At 36.9% G+C, this 27,788-nt stretch overlaps 1 protein-coding gene across 1 annotated transcript in view; it reads right to left on the bottom strand.

Moving 5' to 3' along the window:
• The window catches only part of TTC6 (tetratricopeptide repeat domain 6), a 230,297-nt gene that overhangs the window by 100,778 nt on the left and 101,731 nt on the right, over positions 1–27,788 (bottom strand). The window contains exons 6-7 of the mRNA XM_036843605.1: positions 26,892–27,086; positions 7,221–7,362 (exon numbers count right to left, since the gene is read on the bottom strand). Coding sequence (XP_036699500.1) covers positions 7,221–7,362; positions 26,892–27,086 — 337 coding nt within the window. The remainder of the gene's footprint in view (positions 1–7,220; positions 7,363–26,891; positions 27,087–27,788) is intronic.

The following is a 27,788-nucleotide window of genomic DNA, read 5'->3' as shown; positions in this document are numbered from 1 at the left end:
AAGCATTACTCTAGCATTAACTATGAAACCTTAAGAGTGACCATCTCCTGGAGCATGGTTGCTATACAGACTTCTGACAGTAATATCCGAAGACCCAAACACAGCAAATAAAGATTCATAATTATAAGCTGATACTGAGTCTTCAGCACTTTTATTTCTAGTCAACTATTCTTTGATCACATTTCCTCTCTACCAACAGAGTATTTATTTAGAGAAAGGTAGATTTTGCAGTTGCCACGTTAATTTGTCCACCACAGAAATTCAAAATTGTTTCCATCTCACTCATCCTCTATTTGGGGGGCACACTGCATCACTTTATGCTGTATAGACCTAGAGCCAGGAATTCCTTGACAAAAGATGAATAAACTCTTCCAAAATCAGCTGACAATTCTTTTTCCAAAGATCACCTAGAAATTAATATTTCAGATATTCAAATGATTATGTCACATACAATATGGTAAATCTTCCCTTGTAGTAGGTAGACTTTCAGCAGCTTAAGCATTCAGAATAAAATTATTCCCCTAGAAGAAAGCAGTATACAAGCCTCTAAGTGGGAAGAGAGGAAAATCTATCACTAAACAGCACTATTTTGCTCTCAAGGAAAAACACAGATGCACTTTCAGGAGAGAATGTGTCAAATTAAACTAGCAAAGAAACACTCATCATGGTAAACTGGTTTCCCCAGCAATGCTCAGAACTTTCTAAGAGGAAATCAGGAAAATGGTTAGGAACAGCCGGGTTGGTGGCTGCTAGAACTTGACAGGAGGATAAAGATTGCACAGCAAACTGAATTACTAACTATAAAGCAAGCTAGGTTAATTTAGTAAAACAGCACCTGCACAGCCCCTAAGGTTACTATATATATTACAACCCAATACAATAACTCATGTTCATACTGAAGACTCAATGTCAGAATATTATATTTGCTAAGGGAGAGAGACATGCAAATTAGCTTCAGGGGTAAGTTGAGCTTCATATAAATGAAATATAAGGATGAACAACAGCTTCTAAAATGTGGTCTGAGCTCTGGAGAGCCTCAAGACCTTTCAGGGGTCTTTTCAAGACCTTTCTACACTAAAAATACAAGGAGGTCATTTGCCTTTTTCACTGTGTTGAAATTTGCACTTTGTGTAAAAAAAAAAAAGAGAGAGAGTAAAATTGGTGGACCTTAGCGTGAATTAAGGCAGCAGGATCTTAAAAATACCCCCACAAAGCAAGAAAAATATGTTCATTTTATTAAATCTCAACTTTTAAGTGAATATCTTTTTAATATTCAGTGTAACAAAATGATAAGTACACATGAAGTGCTTCTGTGGCCATAGTGCAGTAGGATGGTGGTTTTGAGGAAAAACATGTGTGCTATTGTTTGAGTTCTGAACTGAACTAGCCACCATGTTTACTTGAGAGGACAAATATTAAACTACCTTTATTCAGACTTCGGTTTGTGGTAAGCAGTTTCTTGAAAATGAGAAAATCAGTCATTTCAAATAAAATAATTGAGAGTATGTGTGTCAAGAGAAAAAATTTAAGCTTTTAGCAAAAATTAGAACTTTGGAAAAATTGTGTCCCTCACCATGAGCTTGCCAGGTTCCCAGTGCTAAAAGACTTTTCTGATAATATTAAAATTGAGATATTTTTGACATTATATATTAGTGAAATGTGTCAACATTTGAAGATCTATGTAACTTGATGAATAGTATTTTCTAAATGACCAATGCAAAATGTTACAAAATCATGCATGGGTAAAAGAGCCATTCAAAGTACGAAATGAGGCAATAGATTTTCATGTAATAAGGTATAAAAAAGTCATTGACATGGATTCAGATTTCAATTGCAACAAACTTTTTTACCTGTACAAATTATCATTTAATACATTTTCTTTTCAACTAAGTTTAATTTTTCTCTCTTTTTTTGGGGGGGTACTGGTCCAACAACCACAATTTTTGTATTAAGCTTTTAATTTTGAGATAATTATAGATTCACAGACAGTTTTAAGAAATAATACAGAGAGACCCTATCTATCCTTTACTCAGTTTACCTCAAAGGTAACATCTTGCAAAACTGTAGTACAGAATAACAAAATATTGACATTCATATAGTTAAGATGCAGAACATTTCCATCACCGTAAGTGATCCCTCATATTGTCCTGTATAGACACACTCCACCCATTCCCACCCACCCTCATTCTGAAACCCTGAAAACCACTAATCTGTTCTCCATTTCTGTAATTTTGTCATTTCATGAATGTTATATAATAAAATCAGCCAGTGTGTAGTGTTTTGGAATTGGTTTTTACCAGCATAATTCTCTGAAGACTTATCCTTATAGAGTTTATGTATTCATTCTGCAACATGCTTAATAGTAGTTGCATGTTTATTTTGGTTTTTTAACTGCCAAACTATTTTTCAGGGTTCTGAGAAGGGAGTTTTGTTAATTAAGCATTCACTTTTCTTAACATTATAGAGCTATTCAAAGTATCTATTTCATATTGAGTGAGTTGTGGTAGCTTGTGTTTTTTGAGGAACTGCTCTCTTTTGTCTAAGTTGTCAAATTTCTGTGTGTAGAGTTGTTTATAGTATTCCCTTATTATTATTTTGATGTCTGCAGGGTCTGTAGTGATATCTCCTGTTTCACTTCTAATATTGGTAATTTGTGTATTTTCTGGTTTTTCCGTGTCAGTCTTGCTAGAGACCAATTTTTTCTAAGAACTACTTCTTTGTTTCATTGATTTTCTCTATTGTTTTCATGTTTTCAACCTCATTGATTCCTGCTCTTCATTATTCCTTCCCACTGCTTGCTTTGGGTTTATTTTGCTCTTCTTTTTCTAGGTTCTTGAGGTGGGAGCTTAAATTATTGATTTGAGACTTTCTCTTTTTCACTTTAAGCATTTAGTGCTATAATTTTCCCTCTCGGCACTGCATTATCTGTCTTCCACAAATTTTGATATGTTGTATTTTCATTTTAATTCAGTTCAATTGATTTTCAATGTATTTTTTAAATCCCTTGAGACTCCCTCTTTAACCCATGGATTACTTATACCTGTATTGTTTAGATTCCAACAGTTTGGAGATTTTTCTGTTACCTTTGTTATTGATCTCTAGTTTGATTTCATCATGGATTTGTTTTATCTTGGTATATGTCCTGCAGGAACGTGAAAAGAATATGTATTCTGCTCTTGTTGGGTGTAGTGTTCTGTGCATTTCAATTAGATCCTGTTGGTTGATGAAGTTATTGATTTTTCTATACCCTTGCTGATTTTCTAAGTGTTCTACCAACTATTTAGAGAGGGGTGTTGAAGTCTCCAAGTATAATTGTGGAATGGCCTATTTGTCCTTTTAGTTCTACCAGTTTTTGCTTCACATATTTTGCAGCTGTTTTGTGCACACACTCTTTAAGACTACTATGTCTTCCTGGTGGATTGACCTTTTTATCATAATATAATGCCTCTCTCTGTCTCTGATAACTTTCTTTGCTGGGAAGTCTACTTTATCTGATATTAATATAGCCACTCCTGCTTTTCTTTGATTAGTGTTTGCATGACTTATCGTTTTTTACCCTTTTACTTTCAACTTCTCTAAGTCATTATATTTGAAGTCAGTTTCTTGTAGACACTAAATAGTTGGTCATGTCTTTTAACCCACTCTGCAAGCTCTGTAACTTAACTGGTGTATTTAGACCATTTATATATATATATATATATATATACACATATATGTTTTACATCTTTATTGGAGTATAATTGCTTTACACTGTTGTGTTAGTTTCTGCTGTATAACAAAGTGAATCAGCTGTATGTATACATATATCCCCATATCCCCTCCCTCTTGAGCCTCCTTCCCACCTTCCCTATCCCACCCCTCCAGGTGGTCACAAAGCACCGAGCTGATCTCCCTGTGCTATGCTAAGCACTGAGTTGATCTCCCTGTGCTATCTCCCCATGCTATGATCTCCCTAGCTATCTATTTTACATTTGGTAGTGTATATATGTCATTGCTACTCTCTCACTTCGTCCCAGCTTCCCCTTCCCCACAACACCGTGTCCTCAAGTCCATTTTATACGTCTGCATCTTTGTTCCTGTCCTACCCCTAGGTTCAGTACCATTTTTTTTGTTTAGATTCCATATATATGTATTAGCGTATGGTATTTGTTTTTCTCTTTCTGACTTACTTCACTCTGTATGACAGACTCTAGGTCCATCCACCTCACTACAAATAACTCAATTTCATTTCTTTTTATGGCCGAGTAATATTCCATTGTATATATGTGCCACATCTTCTTTATCCATTCATCTGTTGATGGACACTTAGGTTGCTTCCACGTCCTGGCTATTGTAAATAGTACTGCAATGAACATTGTGGTACATGTCTCTTTTTGAATTATGGTTTTCTCAGGGTATATGCCCAGTAGTGGAATTGCTGGGTCATATGGTAGTTCTATTTTTAGTTTTTTAAGGAACCTCCACACTGTTCTCCATAGTGGCTGATGTATTTAAGTTAGGGATTTTGTTTGCCATTTCATTTTTGTTTTCTTTCTCCTTGTTCTCTCTGGTTTCTTTTGTTTCTCTGTTTTCTTCTTCCTGCTTTCCTGTTACATGGACATATTTTAGAATTCCACTTTTATTTATCTATGGTATTTTTGAGTATATATCTCTTTGTATAGCTTTTTAGTTTTGCTCTAGGTATTACATTATATAAATATAATAAGCATAACTTATCAAAGTCTACTGATGTCTCCAATTTACCAGTTCAAGTGGTGTGTAGAAACCTTACCTCCCTTTATGTCTCTTTACTCTTCTCCATTTATAATACAGTTGTCTTAAACATTTCCTCTATATACATTTAACAGTATAATTTTTTTTCAACTGACAGACATAATTTAGAAAACTCAAAAGGAGAAGGAAACGTTATTGCATTTACCTGTGTTTTTGCTTTACATGTTTTTGTTCCTTTTAGATATTCCGAGATTTTTTCTTTCATCATTTTTTTTTTTTCCTGTTTAGAGAACATCCTCTAGGCTTTCTTGTAGTGTAAATCTGCTGGGTGACAAATTCTCTTAGTTTCCTTTCATCTGAAAATGTCTTGATTCCCTTTCATTCCCGAAGGATATCTTCTCTGGATATAGGACTCAGGGCTTACAGTTCTTTCCTTTCAGCATTTGAAAAATGTTCCGCCACTTACTTCTGGCCTCCATGGTTTCTGATGAGAAATCCACTGCCATTCAAATTGTTTTTCTCCTGTAGGTAACATATTACTTCTCTCTTGCTGCTTTCAAGATTTTTTTCCTTGTTGTTAGTTTTTGTAAGTTTCACTAGTAAGTGACTTGGTACAGATTTCTTTGGATTTTTCTTGCTTGGAGTTTGCTCAGCTTCCTGAATATGTAGGTTTAAGTCTTTTGCTAAATTGGGGAAGTTTCCAGTCATTATTTCTTCCTATATGTTTTCAGTCACCCCTCTTCTTCTTCTCCTTCCAGGACTGTGATAACACAAATGTTAGATCTTTTGTTTTACTCCCACAAGTCCCTGAGGGTCTGTTAATTTTTTTTTTCAGTCTGTTTCTCTTTGTTGCTCAAACTGGATAAATTCTATTGTTTTATCTTCAAGTTCACTTCCTGTTTCATCCATGCTACTTTTGAGCCCATCTGCTGAGCATTTTATTTTCATTACCATATTTTTTCAATCCTAAAATGTCTTCAATTTCTTTACTATGTATCTTCAATGCCTATACTAAGACTTTCTATTTCCTTTCTGAATCCTTCTATTTTTTTTTAATTTGTTTCAAGTGTGTTCAAAATTATCACTGAAGCATTTTTAGGATGGTAGCTTTAAAATCATTGTCAGATAATTCTAACATCTCTGTTATCTAAGTGATAGCATCTATTGATTATCTTCTTACGTTCACTTTGAGACTTTCCTGGTTCTTGGTATGATTAGTGATTTTCAGTTGAAATTTGGATATTTGGGGTATTTTGCTCTGAGGCTCTGGATCTTATTTAAACCTTCTGTTTTAGCTGACACTCTGCTAGGCTTCCTCTGGTACCACCACAGTGGGGAGGGAGAGGAGTGGCTCATTACTACTAGGCGGGGATGCAAGTCCAGGATCCCCATGTGGTCTCAACTAACACAGTAAGAGGGGAAACCTCATTACCACTTTATTATGGTGAAAGTCCCAGCCCCAAACAGCCTTCATTGATACCACCCTGGCAGGGGTATTATAGTGCCTTCTTATACTCTGGGCAAGAGTAAAAGTCTAGTTTTCCTACTAGGCCTTTGCTGGCAGAGGTGAAGAAAGGACCAGGGCCACCATTTTTTCTGTGGTGTTTGGCTAGGGTAGAGTAGTTATTGTTGAAAAGTTCTGTCTTGCTAGGCTGTCCCTTTCCTGGTTCTTTGGCTAGAGGGAGTAGGCTTTTGTTTGGACTTTTTTCTTTTTTCTGTCTTTACCTAGTTTTCTTTCTAGGCTACCAATTTTTTCAACTCTAAGTCTAGAATATGTGAAGCAAAAAACAAAACCCAAGGAACTAACTCGCCACTGTGCCATTTGTTGGGTCCCAAAGTTCCTAGTTACTGCCTTAGTCTCTCCACCTTTTAGATCTGTCCTGTTTGTAACACCCAGGTTTTTACCTGTACTTAGCAGGAAGAATAGGAAAAAGTACTTCTACTGCATCATCCCCAGAAGTGGAAGTCTCACAAGTAAGTTTCAAGAAACTACCACTTGTAAAGTTTTGGTATATTATTAAAGGAGAATATCCATAATTACGTTAAAAGTCTATTAAAATAATCTCTTCTTTTCCAACTACATATCTTCATGAAGCCAGAATCTTCCTCATATATTTCAACCAAAACAACCTACCACAAAATTGAATGCAGAAGCAAACATAAGAATCCAGCTAACATCTATTAAGCCAGACGTTAAAGAGATTTGCAAAAAAAAATACAATCCTAGTTTTACACTACTTTTCTGTTTTAAAAAACATAACTATTTTTCATAAAAATATATTATGTTAGCATATATTACTTTATTACTCTTATTTTTAATTTTAAAAAATAAACATTTAAGCATTTTCCCAGCTTTAATTTCCAACATTGTAAATGTCAATAGATATAACCCACATAAATAATTATTGAAGTCCTCAAAAATTTTTAAGAGTATAAAAAGGGTCCTGAAACCAAAAAGTTTGACAGCTTGTAAGACAGAGAAAACTAATATTAAAGGAAGTTCTTACTTCCTCTCCCGAGAGTTGTAGGTGTGGCTTGTGAGCACTCCGTCCAGTTCCGGGTGCCAATTCAGGCGGTATCCCTGGTCTTATTGGAAGGTTGGCAACATATTCTTGGTTGTCACCCGTAACAGGAATTCCTTGCAGTATTCTACAGGGTTTTTAATAACAACAACAAAAAAAATTGTTCTTTAAGTCACTGATAAATCAAAGGGTGTTTTCTCTCATTTTATATCTCTACCGAAATAAGCACACTGACATTTGATATCTGTACTAAATAGATTAAATTGTGCAGAAGTCAGATAATCCAAAATGGGAAATAATTCAAGAATGATTTGTTTGCTTCTGAATGCATTTTAGTAGTAATCTTTTGGTGGTTTTGTTTTATAATATTGGAGTAATAAATTCACTCTATGAAAGCCTCATTATAAGAGAGGTAAAAAGTTCTCTGCTTTCTGATCCCTAACCTGCTCCTCACTCCAAGTCACAGGAAACGGTTTCATTTCTTAGACTGAGGCAAAGCATCAGCCTAAGCAGAACTGCCTTCTCACATGAAGGTTTTCCCTTCCTGATTCATATCTTGCCAAGATGAACAGAAAACTGTTATGACATTAGGTCTTTATTTCTAGGCTACAAACTACATATACATAAGAATATACACAGGAGGTTTAAAACTTATCAACAAAAACCTAAATTAAACCAAGAGATGAGGTAAATCAAAATCTGAAGGCAAAATGTGTCATTAATGACTGACTTACAGACTCCTTGAAAATACATTAGTTTTTGTATTGCAGCACTTACTGTAAAAGAAATATAAAACGAGTATAAAGTAGACCTACACAGACTATAGCTATATTTCAATTTCGCTTGGAAGTAGAGACACTGTTCCAACTTTTTGTTATACCATTATATGAACAGACAATCACTTTATGAGCCACCAAATGTGAAGACAAAGCACACACATATCAAACTGACTACTTAACGATATGCTGAAATCCTTAGATTCCATCAAACCACCTCTTAAAAATCAGGCCCACCCAAAGCTAGGCTGGAGAAGACAGGGCTTTGCCAAAGTAGGTTTACAGGAAAAATCTTCCTATCTCATCCAGTCAAATATTTGAATTCAAAGAGAAGATAAAGCTCAACTCCTGGCACAGTGGACATAACAGACTGCCATTCAACATCCAGCCCATCCTCCCTCCAATACACTTTCCCCAACTGCTGAGGATGGGGAGGTGAAGACACTCCTGCAGCCAGTGTCCTAGATGTGTTTTAGGATCTACTAACCACATGCACTTACATACAGTTTGGAAGGAAGAAGGTTCTGACGTTCCTGCTGGCAAGCAGTCATGGCGACCTTGAGTTCTGTGGCAGGGTTCCAGTTACTTCTTTTGTGGGTAGCCTTTTTTGCCAGTGAGCATTCAAACAGACATAGCAAGGCTCCAGAGTCAAAAGCTGTGACACTAGAGGCCACACGATCCCTGAATTTCAGCTAAGGTGGTTTGTTGCCAATGTTGGCTTCCAGATTTCCCACCTTCCTGACTATGCCAGAAGGAGCAGCAGCTTTGGCCGCCAGTTAAACGTGCTGTATGAGTCATTTTTGGAAAAACCTCCCTGCCTAGAGCCCATTCTTCCAATCTTTCCATTGATTTTAAAAGCATCACATTCCCATTATTATAGATCCCCTTATGCTTAAAATAGCTAAAAATATTTCTGTTTTCTGCAACTGAATCCTGACTGATCTATCCAGGAAAAACAAAAGAGCAGGGTATTCTATTGTCTAGAATAATAAGCGAGAGAATACATATATCAAGATCAAGGAGGAGAGGGGTGATTTAAGAAGCTATCTTGAGGCACTGCTATATTTTTATCTGTCCATAAGCCAAAATCAAAGTAGTCAGAATCAGTCACATATTATTGTCTTTTCACATCCCAAATGTGCCTCAAAGAAATAGAAATTCTATTTGGTTGGAAGGAAAGTGAAAGAAGTCACTGGCCATTTTAGAGTGCATAGTTCTGGTAGACATAAACTGGGGGCCTTAGTGGAAAGGCTACCCAAGATTAGCAACTGTTCCTGTCTGACAAAGATGAAATCACTTGCTTTGAAATTTTTGTCCAGATTTTCCCTGCTTCCTTCTTTATTTCCAGAGAAAAGAACCAATCCTTTTTCGAGATCTCCCCTTTGGAGACCACCACCATCTCAGTGGTTCAGAATGAAAATCTCTTCCTCTCCAACCTCTCCCTCACCCCCAACAGTAATCACTAGTCCTGACCCTTCTCCCTCCAATGTCTCTCCATCCTGTTGCATTTTCTCTCAGCTGAGTCCTATGATAACCTCTTTGCTGTCCCTCACCTCCAGACTTTCCCACCTCTGATCCATGTTACAGATCCCTGCCAAAGTTGTCATCAGCTACCCCCTTCCAAATACTTTAATGACTACACACACAGGGTAAAACCAAGCTCCTGAGCCTGGCCATCAGGGTCCTCCACAGTCTGGGAACCATCTACCTTACCAATCCTACTTCCCTCCCCAACACCTGGCCCAACCTATATTCACTGCACAAAAGATGCTCTAGGTGCTGAGATTACTATAGGTGCAATAGGGGAGACAGGCAAACCGAACTACAATGCAGTGTGGCTATGAAAGTGTTGAAAATAAGACATTCAGACCTCAACTGTTCCATGAAGCCTTTACAAATGTCCCTCTGCCCAGCCAAAATTCATCTTTGCCTCCCTAGTTTCTCTGGTGCATTTGATCTGCAAGTTCATTATAGAATATATTACATTTTATTCTGTATATTTTGGGGTGGGAGAGGCGTGATTCTTATTCATTTTCTGTTGTCTCCCTTGAATGTGAATATAGTAGATACTGAATATGTATTGTGTAACACTGTGCTTGAAAAATCTCACAGCCAAAGTTAGCCCAGACCCTGTCCTGAGAAACTGAGATTCATGGGTTAGCATGATGTACTGCACTGCTTCTCAAAGTGTGTTTCCTAACCAGCATCATTAGCATCACATAGGAACTTGCTAGAAATAAAAATTCTTGAGCCCCATCACACTTAATGAATCAGAAGCTCTGGGGAGGAACCCAGCCTTCTGTGTTTTAACCAGCCCTACAGTTAATTCTGATGCACAATGAAGTTTGAGAACCACTGATGTACTGCAATCTTTCCTAAAAGAGCCGGATCATAAGAATATCCTGGGATACTTGTCAAATCTATAGCTTCCCAGATATCTCCTCTGGAGATTCTAGTTCAGTTGGTTTGGGATAAAGCCTAAGAACTGATACACTTAAACAACCCAGATGGCCCTTATACTCAGGGGAAGCCTAAAAAGCACTGCTATAGTGAGAAGAGCTAGCCTTTGGAATGAGGTTAAAAACCAGGATTTTAGCCTTAGTTTGGCCACTTGATGTGCTGTGTTGGATAAGTCACTTTTCCTTCTTAAGTCTCAGTTTCCTCATCTATGAATAGCAACAGCAATGGGATCTTTCAGGGTCTAACGCTTAGAAATAATATATGTGAAGAGTTTGCACAAATTACAAAAAAACCCAGTAAGTGGTTGATATTACAATCATTTTTGTTATTATGACAGAAGAGACTGAATGAAGTCAACAAGCCCATCTCTCTCAGAGTGAGTTAAACCTCCTTCCCAGTCAACACTGGTCTCCCATGGGGCCAGAGATGTAAAATGTTCTTCTTATTATAGGTTGTGTCAAAGAAGTTTGGAGAACATTTGCTCCAGGCTGTGAGCACTCTTAAAAATCTCTGCCCACATCTTTTATGAGTTACACAAATGTGACTGTGGGCTCCATCTTGTGAAGCGTAGGGAAGGGTTCTCCCTCCTGCAACCCTCTCCCCTCCCTGGTGTGACTCTAACAGAGAAGTTCCCCCATCACATCTTCCTTATCCCTTCCTTAGAAAATGTACTGTGCTCCTTGGGGTACTAAACCTGGGGGAGCCTTCACAGGAAAATGCTCACAGTCACTTTTACGCAACTCAGAAAAGATGTGTTCAGGGATATTTTAAGAGTGTTCAGGGACTTCCCTGGTGGTCCAGTGGTTAAGAATCCGTCTTGCAATGCAGGGGATGCTGGTTTGATCCCTGGTCAGGAAACTAAGATCTCACATGCCGTGGGGCAACTAAGCTCCCACGCACCACAACTAGAGAGCCCGCAGCCCGCAACCAATAAGCCCGCACGCTCTGCAGCCCTCACGCCACAACTAGAGAGAAGCCCGCACACCACAACAAAGAGTTGGCGCGCTGCAACGAAAGATCCCGCATGCTGCAGCTAAGACCTAATGCAGCCAATAAATAAATAAATAAATAAATGTAAAAAATGTTTTTAAAGTGTTCATGTAAAAAGCTTTGCCAAAGTAATACTTACATGCAATATTCTATCCCAGACATCATTTCTTTAAGGGACTAGTAGCAAGCCATTACATTGATTGCACAATCCACTTACTGGGTCACAATTGACAATTTAGAAAACAGTAACTTAAAAGAATGTTGATTGAAAAGCAAACTCCTAGGTCTAGAAAAGACTTTAGGAGTTCATCTTCTTGAAGATGCTAATCTACAAATAAGTTTTTTTAGTGAAGTCTTTAAAATCTACAGTAGAAGTAATGAATACTTTCAATACTTTAAAAAATTCAGGGAATATAGTCTTAATAAATAATAAATCTAAAGAAGGATAAGAGTGCAATTATACAGAATTTTTTTTTTTACAAAATATGATTAGAGAGGGGGTAATTTTATTTTTAATCATTGTAACTTCATTGCTACATGCAAACAGTGACATCTGGTGGAATGACATTGCTTTGCTTAAAAAAAAATATTCCAACTTTCAGATATCGGCAGTTATGAAATCACACAAATTGCCAAATAATCTTTTTTTTGGTGTTTCCATATAAAACAAAAATACACTAATCTAATAGCTTATGAAATATTGATAGTACATACTAATATAAATTTGTCATTCCAATTTGTATTTTTTAAAGTATGCTTAAGGCTTACTTAGGTATAGGGGCTATTTGTTGAAAATGAATATAAATAACCTAGGGCTTCCCTGGTGGTGCAGTGGTTGAGAATCTGCCTGCCAATGAAGGGGACACGGGTTTGAGCCCTGGTCTGGGAAGATCCCACATGCCGCAGAGCAGCTAGGCCCGTGAGCCACAATTACTGAGCCTGGGCATCTGGAGCCTGTGCTCCGCAACAAGAGAGGCCACCATAGTGAGAGGCCCGCGCACCGCGATGAAGAGTGGCCCCCGCTTGCCGGAACTAGAGAAAGCCCTCGCACAGAAACGAAGACCCAACACAGCCATAAATAAAAAAATAATTAATTAATTAATTAATTTTAAAAAATAATAATAATAACCTAATTGAGGTTACCGTTGATTCTAGTCCTAACTCTGCCAAAACTGATGTGGGGTGCAAAGTTTTGCCTCTGTTTCTTCATAATATGAGATGGTTAGGCTAGGGGAAGGCTAAGATCTCTTACAGCTCTGCTATATGTGCTTCTGTCACACGTATCACCAGCTAGACCTCAAACAGGGATTAAGTCCTATACTCTTCGGTATCATTGTCGGGATCATGCAGCAAGGAACAAGGCCAAGTAAGGGGTGGGGGTGTGCTGGGGCCAGGATTAGACCTGACCATTAAGGAATGGCAGACAATGCAGGAAATAGGGACAGTGGGGGAAAGTCAGTCCCAGATATCCACAGTGGAAGGAAATGTGAAGCAGAAGACAGAACACACTATTCCAAAGGCAGAGCTATAGACCACGGGTGGTGGTGCACTGCAAACAGCATTAGAAAGGGCTAACATGGGATGATGGCACATTCTAGTGGGGAGCAACCAGTGACAGGGAATACAAATAAAGGCAGTAGTCAGTGAGAGCTTTTAATAATTAAGTAATTGATATCAGGACAGTCTCCCTCAGTTTGCAAGGCCCCAGCCCTGGCCCAGGACTCAGAAACAGGATTTCAGTTCCTAAGAAGGAACAAACAATACAAGATAAAACCCTCACCCTAATAAGCAGAAACCTTGCTTCCAAAATTGGGTCACAATAGACCAAATACAAAACATCAACGGTGAGTAAAATATGATTCTTCCTAGTTTATATCAGCATTGATTCTGAAAACAAGATGAGAATGAGTATTTGGAATGAAACATAAAGAGAAAAAAATAAGAGGCACTTTCACAAGTTCACAAAACAGTGGGATATAATGGAAATCACATTTAGAAACAGAGAGACCTGGGTCTGAATTCCAGCTTTTACCAGCTATATAAATATGAACTAGTCAACCTCTGAACCACATTTTCTTCATTTGGAAAATAGAATGATTTTATCTATTAGATAGAGTTGTTGTTAATACTAGATTATGCAATAAATGCACAACAATACATTTTCTATTAGATAATTTTCTGCTTTCCTATTCAAATATTGCTATTTGGGAGGGGGGCCAGATAAAATCTTTCTAATGGAAGCTCATTTTATATAGTTGATTTGTAAACTATAAGTAGTAAAGATAAGTCAAAATAATTACCCATATGTCTGTCCTTCAGTTTTAAAATAAAAATCCTCAAAGGATTATAACCTGTCAAAACAACATCTTTAATGTCATTTTTGTAAAATGTATGTATATGTAATATATGTACATGCACAGGAAAAAAACCTAGAATAATCTTTACCATAGTAATATAAACCTGCATCTCCTGGTTCTCCTACTTAAGATCTAAAAGTAGTACTCTAATGCTTCCAAAATGAACAATCAAGAATTTCCAGGTAGGCAAGCCCCACCCCTCGTGGAAGATTCGCTTCTCTCCCTGCTCAGAGGCACACTGGAACAGTGCCTTGCCCCAGGGGCCATCTAAGAGGCCAAAGGCTTACCTGCAGCGAAGTGGCCTTCTGGAGGTGAACCTGGGGCCCCAATCTGACATCTGCCAAGGGCATTTTCCTGGCTTGTTCAGCACTTCAGACAGGTCACTGCAAAAAGAATCCCTGAGAATTGCTGGACAACCCACTTGATCAAATAGTACTTCCAATACTTGCAGTTGTTCATGAGCCATGTGGCTGATAGGGTCTTGCTGCTCCGGCCGGGTGTCAAGCCTGAGTAACTGAGGTGGGAGAGCCGACATTCAGGACATTGCTCCACCAGAGACCTCCCGGCTCCACGTAATGTCAAACAGTAAAAACTCTCCCAGAGATCTCCATCTCAACACTAAGACCCAGCTCCACTCAATGATCAGCAAGCTACAGTGCTGCACACCCCATGCCAAACAACTAGCAAGACAGGAACACAACCCCACCCATTAGCAGAGAGGCTGCCTAAAATCATAAGTTCAAAGACACCCCAAAACACACCACTGGATGCAGTCCTGCCCAACAGAAAGACTAGATCCAGCCTCATCCACCAGAACATAGGCACCAGGCCCCTCCACCAGGAGGCCTACTGAACCAACCTTGCCAGCTGGGGGCAGACACCAAAAACAACGGGAATTACAAACCTGAAGCCTGTGAAAAGGAGACCCCAAACACAGTAATTTAAGCAAAATAAGAAGACAGAGAAATACAAAGCAGATGAAGGAGCAAGGTAAAAACCCACCAGACCAAACAAATGAAGAGGAAATAGGCAGTCTACCTGAAAAAGAATTCAGAGTAATGATAGTAAAGATGATCCAAAATCTTGGAAATAGAATGGAGAAGATACAAGAAATGTTTAACAAGGACCTAAAAGAACTAAAGAGCCAACAAACAATGATGAACAATACAATAAATGAAATTAAAAGTTCTCTAGAAGGAATCAATAGCAGAATAACTGAGGCAGAAGAACAGATAAGTGACCTGGAAGACAAAATAGTGGAAATAACTACCGCAGAGCAGAATAAAGAAAAAAGAATGAAAAGAATTGAGGACAGTCTCAGAGACCTCTGGGACAACATTAAACTCACCAACATGCGAATTATAGGGGTCCCAGAAGAAAAAGAGAAAAAGAAAGGGACTGAGAAAATATTTGAAGAGATTATAGTTGAAAATTTCCCTAATATGGGAAAGGAAATAGTCAATCAAGTCCAGGAAGCACAGAGAGTCCCATACAGGATAAATCTAAGGGGAAACACACCAAGACACATATTAATCAAACTATCAAAAATTAAATACAAAGAAAAAATATTAAAAGCAGCAAGGGAAAAGCAACAAATAACATACAAGAGAATCCACATAAGGTTAACAGCTGATCTTTCAACAGAAACTCTGCAAGCCAGAAGGGAGTGGCAGGACATATTTAAAGTGATGAAAAGGAAAAAACTACAACCAAGATTACTCTACCCAGCAAGGATCTCACTTAGATTTGACGGAGAAATTAAAATTTTTACAAACAAGCAAAAGCTAAGAGAATTCAGCACCACCAAACCACCTTTACAACAAATGCTAAAGGAACTTCTCTAGGCAGGAAACACAAGAGAAGGATAAGACCTACAAAAACAAACCCAAAACAATTAAGAAAATGGTAATAAGAACATACATATTGATAACTACCTTAAATGTAAATGGATTAAATGCTCCAACCAAAAGACACAGACTGGCTGAATGGATACAAAAACAAAACCCATATATATGCTGTCTACAAGAGACCCACTTCAGACCTAGGGACACATACAGACTGAAAGTGAGGGGATGGAAAAAGATATTCCATGTAAATGGAAATCAAAAGGAAGCTGGAGTAGCAATTCTCATATCAGCCGAAATAGACTTTGAAATAAAGACTATTACAAGAGACAAAGAAGGACACTACATAATGATCAAGGGATCAATTCAAGAAGAAGATATAATGATTGTAAGTATTTATGCACCCAACATAACAGCACCTCAATACGTAAGGTAAATGCTAACAGCCATAAAAGGGGAAATCGACAGTAACACAATCATAGTAGGGGACTTTAACACCTCATTTTCGCCAATGGACAGATCAACCAAAATGAAAATGAATAAGGAAACACAAGCTTTAAATGACACATTAAACAAGATGGACTTAATTGATATTTATAGGAAATTCTATCCAAAAAGAACAGAATACACTTTCTTCTCAAGTGCTCATGGAACATTCTCCAGGATAGATCATATCTTGGGTCACAAAATCAAGCCTTGGTAAATTTAAGAAAACTAAAAACGTATCAAGTATCTTTTCTGACCACAACATTATGAGACTAGATATCAATTACAGGAAAAAAAACTGTAAAAAATACAAACACATGGAGGCTAAACAAGACACTACTAAACAACCAAGAGATCACTGAAGAAATCAAAGAGGAAGTCAAAAAATACCTAGAAACAAATAACAATGAAAACACGACGACCCAAAACATATGAGATGCAGCAAAAGCAGTTCTAAGAGGGAAGTTTACAGCAATACAATCCTACCTCAAGAAACAAGAAACATCTCAAATAAACAACATAACCTTATACCTAAAGCAATTAGAGAAAGAAGAAGAGCAAAAAAGTCCCAAAGTTAGATGAAGGAAAGAAATCATAAAGATCAGATCAGAAATAAATGAAAAAGAAATGAAGGAAATGGTAGCAAAGATCAATAAAACTAAAAACTGGTTCTTTGAGAATTGATAAACCATTATCCAGACTCATCACGAAAAGAAGTGAGAAGACTCAAATCAATAGAATTAGAAATGAAAAAGGAGAAGTAACAACTGACACTGCAGAAATACAAAGGATCATGAGAGATTACTACAAGCAACTATATGCCAATAAAATGGACAACCTGGAAGAAATGGACAAATTCTTAGAAAAGCACAACATTCTGAGACTGAACCAGGAAGAAATAGAAAATATACACAGACCAATCACAAGCACTGAAATTGAAACTGTGATTAAAAATCTTCCAACAAACAAAAGCCCAGGACCAGATGGCTTCACAGGCGAATTCTATCAAACATTTACACAAGAGCTAACACCTATCCCTCTCAAACTCTTCCAAAATACAGCAGAGGGAGGAACACTCCCAAACTCATTCTACGAGGCCACCATCATCCTGATACCAAAACCAGACAAAGATGTCACAAAGAAAGAAAACTACAGGTCAATATCACTGATGAACATAAATGCAAAAATCCTCAACAAAACACTAGCAAACAGAATCCAACAGCACATTAAAAGGATCATACACCATGATCAAGTGGGGTTTATCCCAGGAATGCAAGGATTCTTCAGTACACGCAAATCAATCAATGTGGTAAACCATATTAACAAATTGAAGGAGAAAAACCATATGATCATCTCAATAGATGCAGAAAAAGCTTTCAACAAAATTCAACACCCATTTATGATAAAAGCTCTCCAGAAAGCAGGCATAGAGGGAACTTACCTCAACAAAATAAAGGCCACATATGGCAAAGTCACAGCCAACATTGTTCTGAATGGTGAAAAACTGAAACCATTTGCACTAAGATCAGGAACAAGACAAGGTTGCCCACTCTCACCACTGTTATTCAACATAGTTTTGGAAGTTTTAGCCACAGCAATCAGAGTAGAAGAAGGAATAAAAGGAATCCAAATCGGAAAAGAAGAAGTAAAGCTGTCACTGTTTGCAGATGACATGATACTATACATAGAGAATCCTAAAGATGCTACCAGAAAACTACTAGAGCTAATCAATGAATTTGGTAAAGTAGCAGGATACAAAATTAATGCACAGAAATCTCTTGCATTCCTATACACTAATGATGAAAAATCTGAAAGAGAAACTGAGGAAACACTCCCATATACCATTGCAACAAAAAGAACAAAGTACCTGGGAATAAACCTACCTAAGGAGACAAAAGACCCAGGTGCAGAAAACTATAAGACACTGATGAAAGAAATTAAAGATGATACCAACAGATGGAGAGATATACCATGTTCTTGGATTGGAAGAACCAATATTGTGAAAATGACTATACCACCCAAAGCAATCTATAGATTCAATGCAACCCCTATCAAACTACCACTGGCATTTTTCACAGAACTAGAACAAAAAAGTTCACAATTTCTATGGAAACACAAAAGACCCCACATAGCCAAAGCAAATTTGAAAATGAAAAACTGAGCTGGAGGAATCACGCTCCCAGACTTCAGACTATACTACAAAGCTACAGTAATCAACACAGTATGTTACTGGCACAAAAACAGAAATATACATCAATGGAACAGGATAGAAAGCCCAGAGATAAACCCACGCACCTATGGTCACCTTATTTTTGACAAAGGAGGCAAGAATATACAATGGAGAAAAGACAGCCTCTTCAATAAGCGATGCTAGGAAAACAGTTACATGTAAAAGAATGAAATTAGAACACTCCCTAACACCATACACAAAAGTAAACTCAAAATGGATTAAAGACCTAAAAGTAAGTCCAGACACTATAAAACTCTTAGAGGAAAACAAAGGCAGAACATTCTGTGACATTAATCACAGCAAGATCCTTTTTGATAGACCTCCTAGAGAAATGGAAATAAAAACAAAAATAAACAAATGGGACCTAATGAAACTTAAAAGCATTTGCACAGCAAAGGAAAACATAAACAAGATGAAAAGACAATCCTCAGAATGGGAGAAAATATTTGCAAATGAAGCAACTGACAAAGGATTAATCTCCAAAATATACATGCAGCTCATGCAGCTCAATATCAAAGAAACGAACAACCCAACCCAAAAATGGGCAGAAGACCTAAACAGACATTTCTCCAAAGAAGATATACAGATTACCAACAAACACATGAAAGGATGCTCAACATCACTAATCATTAGAGAAATGCAAATCAAAACTACAATGAGGTATCACCTCACACCAGTCAGAATGGCCATCATCAAAAAATCTATGAACAATAAATGCTGGAGAGGGTGTGGAGAAAATGGAACCCTCCTGCTCTGTTGGTGGGAATGTAAATTGATACAGCCACTATGGAGAACAGTATGGAGATTCCTTAAAAAACTAAAAATAGAACTACCATACGACCCAGCAATCCCACTATTGGGCATATACCCTGAGAAAACCATAATTCAAAAAGAGTCATGTACCACAATGTTCATGGCAGCTCTATTTCCAATAGCCAGGATATGGAAGCAACCTAAGTGTCCATCGACAGATAAATGGATAAAGAATGTGGCACATAGATATTACTCAGCCATAAAAAGAAACGAAATGGAGTTATTTGTAGTGAGGTGGATGGAGTTAGAGTCTGTCATACAGAGTGAAGTGAGTCCAAAAGAGAGAAATAAATAATGTACGCTAACACATATATATGGAATCTAAAAAAAAAAAAAAAAGGGGCTGAAGAACCTAGGGGCAGGACAGGAATAAAGACGTAGATATAGAGAATGGACTTGAGGACACAGGGAGGGGGAAGGGTAATCTGGGACGCAGTGAGAGAGTGGCATGGACATATATACACTACCAAATGTAAAATAGATAGCTAGTGGGAAGCAGCCACATAGCACAGGGAGATCAGCTAGGTGCTTTGTGTCCACCTAGAGGGGTGGGATAGGGAGCGTGGGAGGGAGACGCAAGGGGGAGGAGATATGGGGATATATGTATATGTATAGCTGATTCACTTTGTTATACAGCAGAAACTAACACACCACTGTAAAGCAATTATACTCCAATACAGATGTTAAAAAATAAATTAATTAATTTTAAAAAAAAAGAATTGCCAGGTAAAGCTATCTGATATTAACTTTGGGCAGCCAGAAATGGCCTATCTTCATTCAAAGACGAGTACACTGGAAAATCCAATATGAGTTCTATGAAGAGAGTCTGCAAAGCATAAGAAAGAAATATAGTATTCAAAAAATTATATGAAGAACATTCTTTTAGAAGAGTTTTATTATAGAAATCAAAAAATATTTTGAAAGGGTCTACTCTGGGCTCTCAAAATAAATTTTTTTAATGCTTTCATGAAACAGGTAAAAGTTCAGATAAAACAAAAGACTTGGATTTTTCTTAAGAGTCTGATAGAATTAAGAACAAATAAGAAAAATGCCATAGTGATAAAAAGTGGTAATTAGAACAAATTTTTTAAATTTACATCTCAGAAAATGAAACCATTGATATAGAACATAGGTTTGAGAGATGAAGGTAGGCAAGGAGATGATAAATGTAGGTGACGGATAGTGAAGATGCAACATATGGCTAATTGGTATTCCTGAAGAAATGTACCAAATAAACAGAATGAAAACACTACTCGAAATAAAACAGAAAAAGCCCTAAACTGAAGAGCTGTATTTGCATATCAAAAGGGCTTTCCATGTACCAGGAAAAAGTAATTAGAAAACAATCCACTCCCAAACATATGCTAGTGAAATTATTTAATTTAAAGCAAAATTTAAACCCTATAATAAGCATCTAGGAGTGGAGAAGAAATAAATTACATGCAAATAAAATAAGATTTAAATTTCAGATTTCTGTCTCACAATATTAGATATAAGACAATGATACAAACAAAAAACACATAGACAAATATTGACAAATACGTCAGATTATAGGAAAGAGCAAAGAAGCAAAAGAGAAAGAGAGAGACTACAAAATAAGATGACAAGAATAATACCAAATGCATCTGATATGACAATAAATGAATATGGGATGATCCAACCTACTATAAGAGAATTCATTTCTGATTGGCTTAAAAAAATGTTCAATACTATGCAATCTACAAGGGACACAACTAAGAAAAATTGAAAGTAAAAGAAAGGGCAAACACATACCATATAAATAAAGCAAAAAATAAGTTGAGTTTCACTTTTCATCCATTTGGTGTACAATCTACAAGGAAGACAGAAGGATCACAGTTAACAGTTTCCTGAATTTTCTTCCATGTAAAAAATTTGTTGTACATAATCACATATCTGTTTATATACTTAGTTCTAACTTGTTTCAGCACACAGAGCTCTACCTTATTCTTTACTGCAATTCCAATACATCCCATCATTGGGTGCACTATAAAATGTCTTCCATTGATGGACACTTAAGTTGTTTTCAGTTTTTAGTTATTATAAGGACAATTACAGTCCTTAATCATTTATCTTAGTTAATAATAGTTATCAGCATATAGATCATATTTAAAGCCATAGTCCTGGATAAGATCACTTTGAGGGTATAGTTAGAGGAGAAAATCCTAGGTCCAAGGATAAGCTTTGGGCACTCCAATGTTTTGAAGTCAAGAGATGAGGAGATACCAGCAAGAGAGACTAAGAAGACATAGCAAAGGAGGCAGGAATAGAATCAAGAGAGAATGCAGTCCTGAGGCCAAGGGATAAAGGTGTTATATGGAAGAGGCAAGTGATTAACTGTGTTAAGTGCTACTGAGAAGTCACGATGAGGACTGTGATATCTTAAAGCAAATCTGATCATGTCATTCTTCCTCAAAAAATCCTATCAGTGATGTCTCCATATACTGTGAATAAAAATCTCTCCCCCAAGTCCTCACAGACATGCTCTCACATACACATAGAGAGCATCCATAAATCCTACATAATCTGACTCTTGTGTCCTCTCCAGCATGAACTGCATCACTGCTCTTCCTATTCACTACTGCTTGACATCTTTCCAATTCTCAAATGGGTTCCAACTGTCCACAGCACAGACTCTCAAACTTCAATGTGCATACAAATCACCTGTATTTTTAACAATCTTCCAGGTGATGGTGATGCTGCTGGTCTGTGAACTATACTTTTGAGTAGCAAGAAACTAAAACAATTCTTTCCCCTCTTCCTAGCTATCTTCTATTTATTCCTCAGATTTCGATTTAAGTATCATTTCCTCAATCTCCCCCAGATAATTGGGAACTCTTCTTACATGCTTCCATACACTGCACATCTGCATATTAATTGTCACATTCACAATAATTAATTCACCACCTTTCTTCTCTGCTAATCTCCAAATTCCCTGAGGGCAGGGATTACGTTTCCCTTGTTTGCATATGCTTACCTAGTGCCTAACTCAATGCCTGCCACACAGTAGGTACACAAAAAATATTTACTGATCAATTTAAATGATTATTCAGATCTGTACTTCGTGACATAGAAAGATAATTACAACATAATAAGTTTTAAAAATCAGGTTACAAAACATTATTTACATAGCATTATCCAAGTTTTGTTCCATATGATTTATTTGCATACAGATAAGTCTGGAATCATATACTTAAGAATAGTATTATCTCTGGATGGCAGGATTTTGAGTAACTGTTTTCCTTTTTTGTATTTTCTTGCATATTTGTATTTTTATTATTATTTTGTAGCAAAATAATAAATGAAATTAAACTTTGAATTCTGACATTTAACTTTTGCTTTTCTAATTTTTGTTGTTGTAGTCACTGCTGTTTTAATGTATAAAACTGTACATGTTTTTCTAAAATGTGACTAGGAATTTCCCTTGTAATTTGAAGTTGAGTTGAGGGCTAAATCTGGGACCTATAGTCTAAGCACTGCTTACCACCAGAAGCTGGCTGTAAGGGTACCTGACTTGAGAAGGTCAGCCAATGTTTGCCGAGACAGCATTTTTGCCACCAGCTCTCTCTTGATGGTGGATCAACAAAATACACAAGCCATTTTACATAGAAAAATCAGTGAAATAGAATGTAAGTCCATAAATAGTCTTGATAACACATTTGAATTTAAGGTATGAAAAGTTGGCATTTCAAATTAGTGAGAAAAAGAGGATTTATTGAATAAACGATATCGTGCAATTGGCTAGTCATTTGGGAAAGAAACATTAATGCTTATTCTTCTTATCAAACTAATTAAAGATGAATCAAAGATTTAATTTTTTAAAAGAAAGCCATAAAATTACTAGAAGAAAATATGACAGAATATATTTATTTAAATTTATTTATTTGTTTGCTTGTTTTTTGGCTATGTTGGGTCTTCGTTGCTGTGTGCTGGCTTTCTCTAGTTGTGGTGAGTGGGGGCTACTCTTCATTACGGTGCACAGGCTTCTCATTGTCGTGGCTTCTCTTGTTGAGAAGCACGGGATCTAGGCGCACAGGCTTTAGTAGTTGTAGCACGTGGGCTCAGTAGTTGTGGCTTGCGGGCTCTAGAGCACGGGCTCAGTAGTTGTGGCGCACGGGCTTAGCTGCTCCGCGGCATGTGGGATCTTCCCAGACCAGGGATCAAACCCGTGTACCTCGCAATGGCAGGCAGATTCTTAACCACTGTGCCACCAGGGAAGCCCCAACAGAATATATTTAAATTGAAGTGTAGAAAAGCCCTTTCTAAGAATGACACCAAGACTAGAACACATAAAGGGAACTATTGCCAGTTTTCACTACTTCTGTATTAGCATACAACTTCTGGATAGCATAAAACAACATAAACAAAACTGAAAAGCAAGCAAAACAATTTTTTAAAGTCTACATTATATATGACAAAAATCTTTAATATAAAAAGATCACTTATAAATCTATAAGAAAAAGATGAATGATAACAGAATATGAATTGGTAATTCTCAAAAGGAGAAAAACAAATAACCAAGAGACATCCAAAAGTATGCTCAATCTTATTAGAAATGAATAAAACAATAAATAAAGAGATATTTCTCTTCATCAGATTAGGAAAAGATCCAGAAGATTGACAATTAGTGGTTTGGCCAGGTTGAAAGGAAATGAACAATATCATAAATTGTTGGTAAGCATATAAACTGGTATGATTTTTCTGGAGAGAAGTTCAGCAATATGCATCAAAATTTTTAAACCAAAAATTTTAATAAATAATTCCACACCTAGGAATTTTCTTACACTGCAGCATGGTTAATTTAGCAAATATTATGAAGTAATTTAAATGTTCACACATAACCTAGAGTGGAAAATATAAGTCTATAGAATGCCATCTATGGTTTAAACACATGTTTACACAGAGATGTTCAGAAGGTTACTCACCAAACTGTTAACACTAATCTAAGTGTTTAAACACTTTTAATAATTTCCCTTATTTTAAAACCCAAAATCTAAAATTCCATGCTAAGAGTTCTAATTCTTAGATGTCTATAAACTTCTCTTTACAATACAGAAACTTTAAAAGCAAAAATATGATCAATATGGAATATTTTTATAGTTCTAATCAAAACTGCTATTTAGCAAAATAAACATGTTTGAACAGTACATTGCTATTTTAAATAAACTTATGCACCCACACTATCCCATTAAAATATCCTTGGTGTTTCCCACAAATAACAGTTACTATGTGCAAAATTAGGAAAGCATTAAAACTATATACACACAAGTATTATGCTTTGTGGAACTGTTCATTGCACAGAAAAACCAAAAAGCCACCAAGTGAAAGGGTATTCATTTTGTATTCACAATTACCTTTCTTGAGACAACTTATTAGTGCAGAAAAAATTATACATTTCTCTGAACTTGTAGGCTCAGCAGACAGATATATTTTGAAAAGGTTAAGCTATGTTTAGCAAGGTAATCCTCAAGAGATGGATGCCAGAGAATTAAATATTCAGTACTTAAATTAACTTCTTATTTGGTACTTAGGAACAAATTGCCAAGAATTATCATCATCAAATAGAACATTCATTGACTCTCTTGGAAAAAGAAAGTGAGACCTACTTGAAAAAAAAAATTTAGAATTGGAAAGAAATCAGTATTTTTAACACTTTGCATGGATAATAGAAGCTGTAAGCCAAGGATGCTTGACTTGCAGAGTGCTAATAGAAATGACTCAATATAGTAGTTTCATAACTACTGGATTATGTTTATGTCTTTATGTCCACTCTCAGCTTTAGGCTTTTCAAAGACATTCCAAAGAAGTCATATGGAACTTCTATAATCTACCAGATTATAGAAGCAATTCTATAATTGCTGGAGCAATTCTGAAATTTCTAAAATTCTTCACATATAATTTTATTCATAAAATTATGAATAACACATAAATCCCTTAAAAAATCTTTTTGCCTAACAGAAAATAAACATGAGAATGAACTTCTTTTGGGGATTCATACTGAATGGCATTGTGATTACTAAACACAGGGAAACCATGACTTTAAGCCTTAAAAGAACGCAGTAAAGTGTTACAATTTTTACTAAAGGTAAAGTTTGAGGAAATGGGATCAGAATATAGCATGAAAAGTGTGGATTAGTTACTTACAATTTTTTGATAGTGTTAATTAAAAGTGATCTTTTAAAGTATTATTCGTATATATCTAGAATAGTTCAAATATAACACTAAACATACATCTACTTAAATTTAACTTAATATTTAATATTTGAGTATTTTAAAAACCTGTTATAGATGATTTTTCAGGATTCTTACCAGCTCTTCTGAAAGACAAGAAACTTTAGAGTATGCATTCTCTATGTGCAGGTGATATCACCCCCCAAGGGAGTGAAAATTAGTGGCTGGGGAGGGTGGGGGGTGAAAAAGCTTACTCTTTTTATGTATAAGTAAGGCACAGATATACATACAGTACCATAAACAGATATACAGTGTATCTAGAGCACTACAATATAATGGAGAGGGGAAGTTGGGTGGGGGAGTCTAAAAAGCCTTCTTACTGGGGTGATAATGAAAAAAAAAGTTTGAGAAAAATTAAGTTAAACAAATCTGGATTCTTTTTTTTTTTTTTTTTTTGGCTGTGTCAGGTCTTAGTTGCGACACGCGGGATCTTTGTTGAGACATGCAGGATCTTTCGTTGTAGCTCGTGGGCTTCTGTCTCGTGGAGTGCGAGTTTTCTCTCTCTAGTTGTGGCGCACAGGCTCCAAGACGCATGGGCTCTGTAGTTTGTGGCACACGGGCTCTCCAGTTGAGGTGCACGAGCTCAGTATTTGTGGCATGCGGGCTTAGTTGCCCCACGGCATGTGGGATCTTAGTTCACTGACCAGGGATCAAACCCGCGTCCCCTGCATTGGAAGGCGGATTCTCTACCACTAGACCACCAGGGAAGTCCCACAAATCTGGATTCTAATCACTATCTAGAGATAAAACTTGGGCAGGTTACCTGACATTATAAAGCCTAAGTTTCTCCATGAATAAAATGGAAATTATGACTTCTCCCTTATGATTGAAGATTTAAACAGGAAAATGCAAAGCACACAGCACAGTGCAAGGAATACAGTTCCTGTTAAATAAATGTTAGTCCCCTTCCCTTTTCTCCTCTCATTTGAGGATGCTATAAATTATATACTCTCCATAAAAGAATACTCACATTCCAAAGGAAAGTGAGACACAAGGAGAAATGCAAAAAGGTCCAGAGGAAATGACATTTGTACATGATCCCTGGACCCAAGCATGCCCAATGATGGTGAAATCTAAAAACTGGCTTCAACTCCTAAATCTGTGATGTTCTTAGTTGTATAAGCCTGGCAAAGTTGCTTGGTTCTTATAAGCTTCAATTTCCACATCTGTACTCCACAGAGTTGTTACAAAGAACAAATGAGATCATGTATGTGACACTCTTTGGGAACCATAAACCACTAAACTAAAGTTACCTTACGATAGGGCATGGTTCATGTCAATAATGGCAGGAAATGAAGACACTGACCTAGACTGTGTATGTACCGGGAAGGAATGGAAAGGATCAAAACCGCTCCTTTCAGAAGCAAGTCTTCAAAATCTAAGCCTCAAAGGCAGAAATTCTTTGGCCGTTTAAATCTAGTTTAAAACAAAATTACCAGTGGAGCTCTTACCTATCTCTTTGCTCTTCATCTGTATAGCGATCATTTAAGAAAGAGGTTCCACATACTCCAAGTACAGTATTGTGGCCTTTCTTGTCGGCTGTATGATACACTCGAGAAGCCAGGCGCAAGTCAATGGGCAGCTCTTGGGCTGGGATAGTGGCGCACAGATCGTGAAGGGTCCGAGTGGAGTAGTCTCTTGGAATTCTGCCACAGAGATAAGAAAGCGGGTCTCTCTTTATCATTTTGTGCTCTTTAGATGCAAAATACATTCACATTGACAGTTTAGTTCAGGCTCTAAAAAAAGAGGTCTAAATGTAGGAGAGATCACATTTAAAACTAGTATAGTAGTTTACAAAAAATTTAATATTACAATCTCAGGCCATTGACCACATCTTCAGCTATATATACAATTGCCTGCTGAAGATCTCAACCTATATATCCTACAGATATCTCAGAATCAACAGGTCTAAAAGCAAACTCATTATCATCCCACCCCACCCAAATCTCTTCTCTCCTGAACTCTGTAACTCAGTCAGTGACACCATAACCAGCAATCATACATTACTTCTTTGCTACTTTGCACAAATGCTCGTGTCCCTGAAGAAGCACAACAATACAGTACATTATCCATTAACTAGCATCAGTGGAAACCTGGGTCTCTCTAAGTTAACATAGCACCTTCTTTCCCACCATGCTAGAACTTGCCTCTTTCCTGCCTTTCCAAAATAGAGAAGAGGGCATGACGATCTGCTTTCTTAATCCCCACTGTCACACTTGTCATCCCATCCAATCAACAAATACTTTTTGAGCATCTGTTATGTACCAGACTTTGTGCTAGGCGATCCACACACATCGTCTCTAACTGCCACAATGAAACTACATGGGAGGTATTATTATCCTTATTTT

The sequence above is a fragment of the Balaenoptera musculus genome, chromosome 2, assembly GCF_009873245.2.
Source record: "Balaenoptera musculus isolate JJ_BM4_2016_0621 chromosome 2, mBalMus1.pri.v3, whole genome shotgun sequence".
Taxonomy (NCBI): domain Eukaryota; kingdom Metazoa; phylum Chordata; class Mammalia; order Artiodactyla; family Balaenopteridae; genus Balaenoptera; species Balaenoptera musculus.
This window is presented reverse-complemented; position numbering and strand designations above follow the sequence as displayed.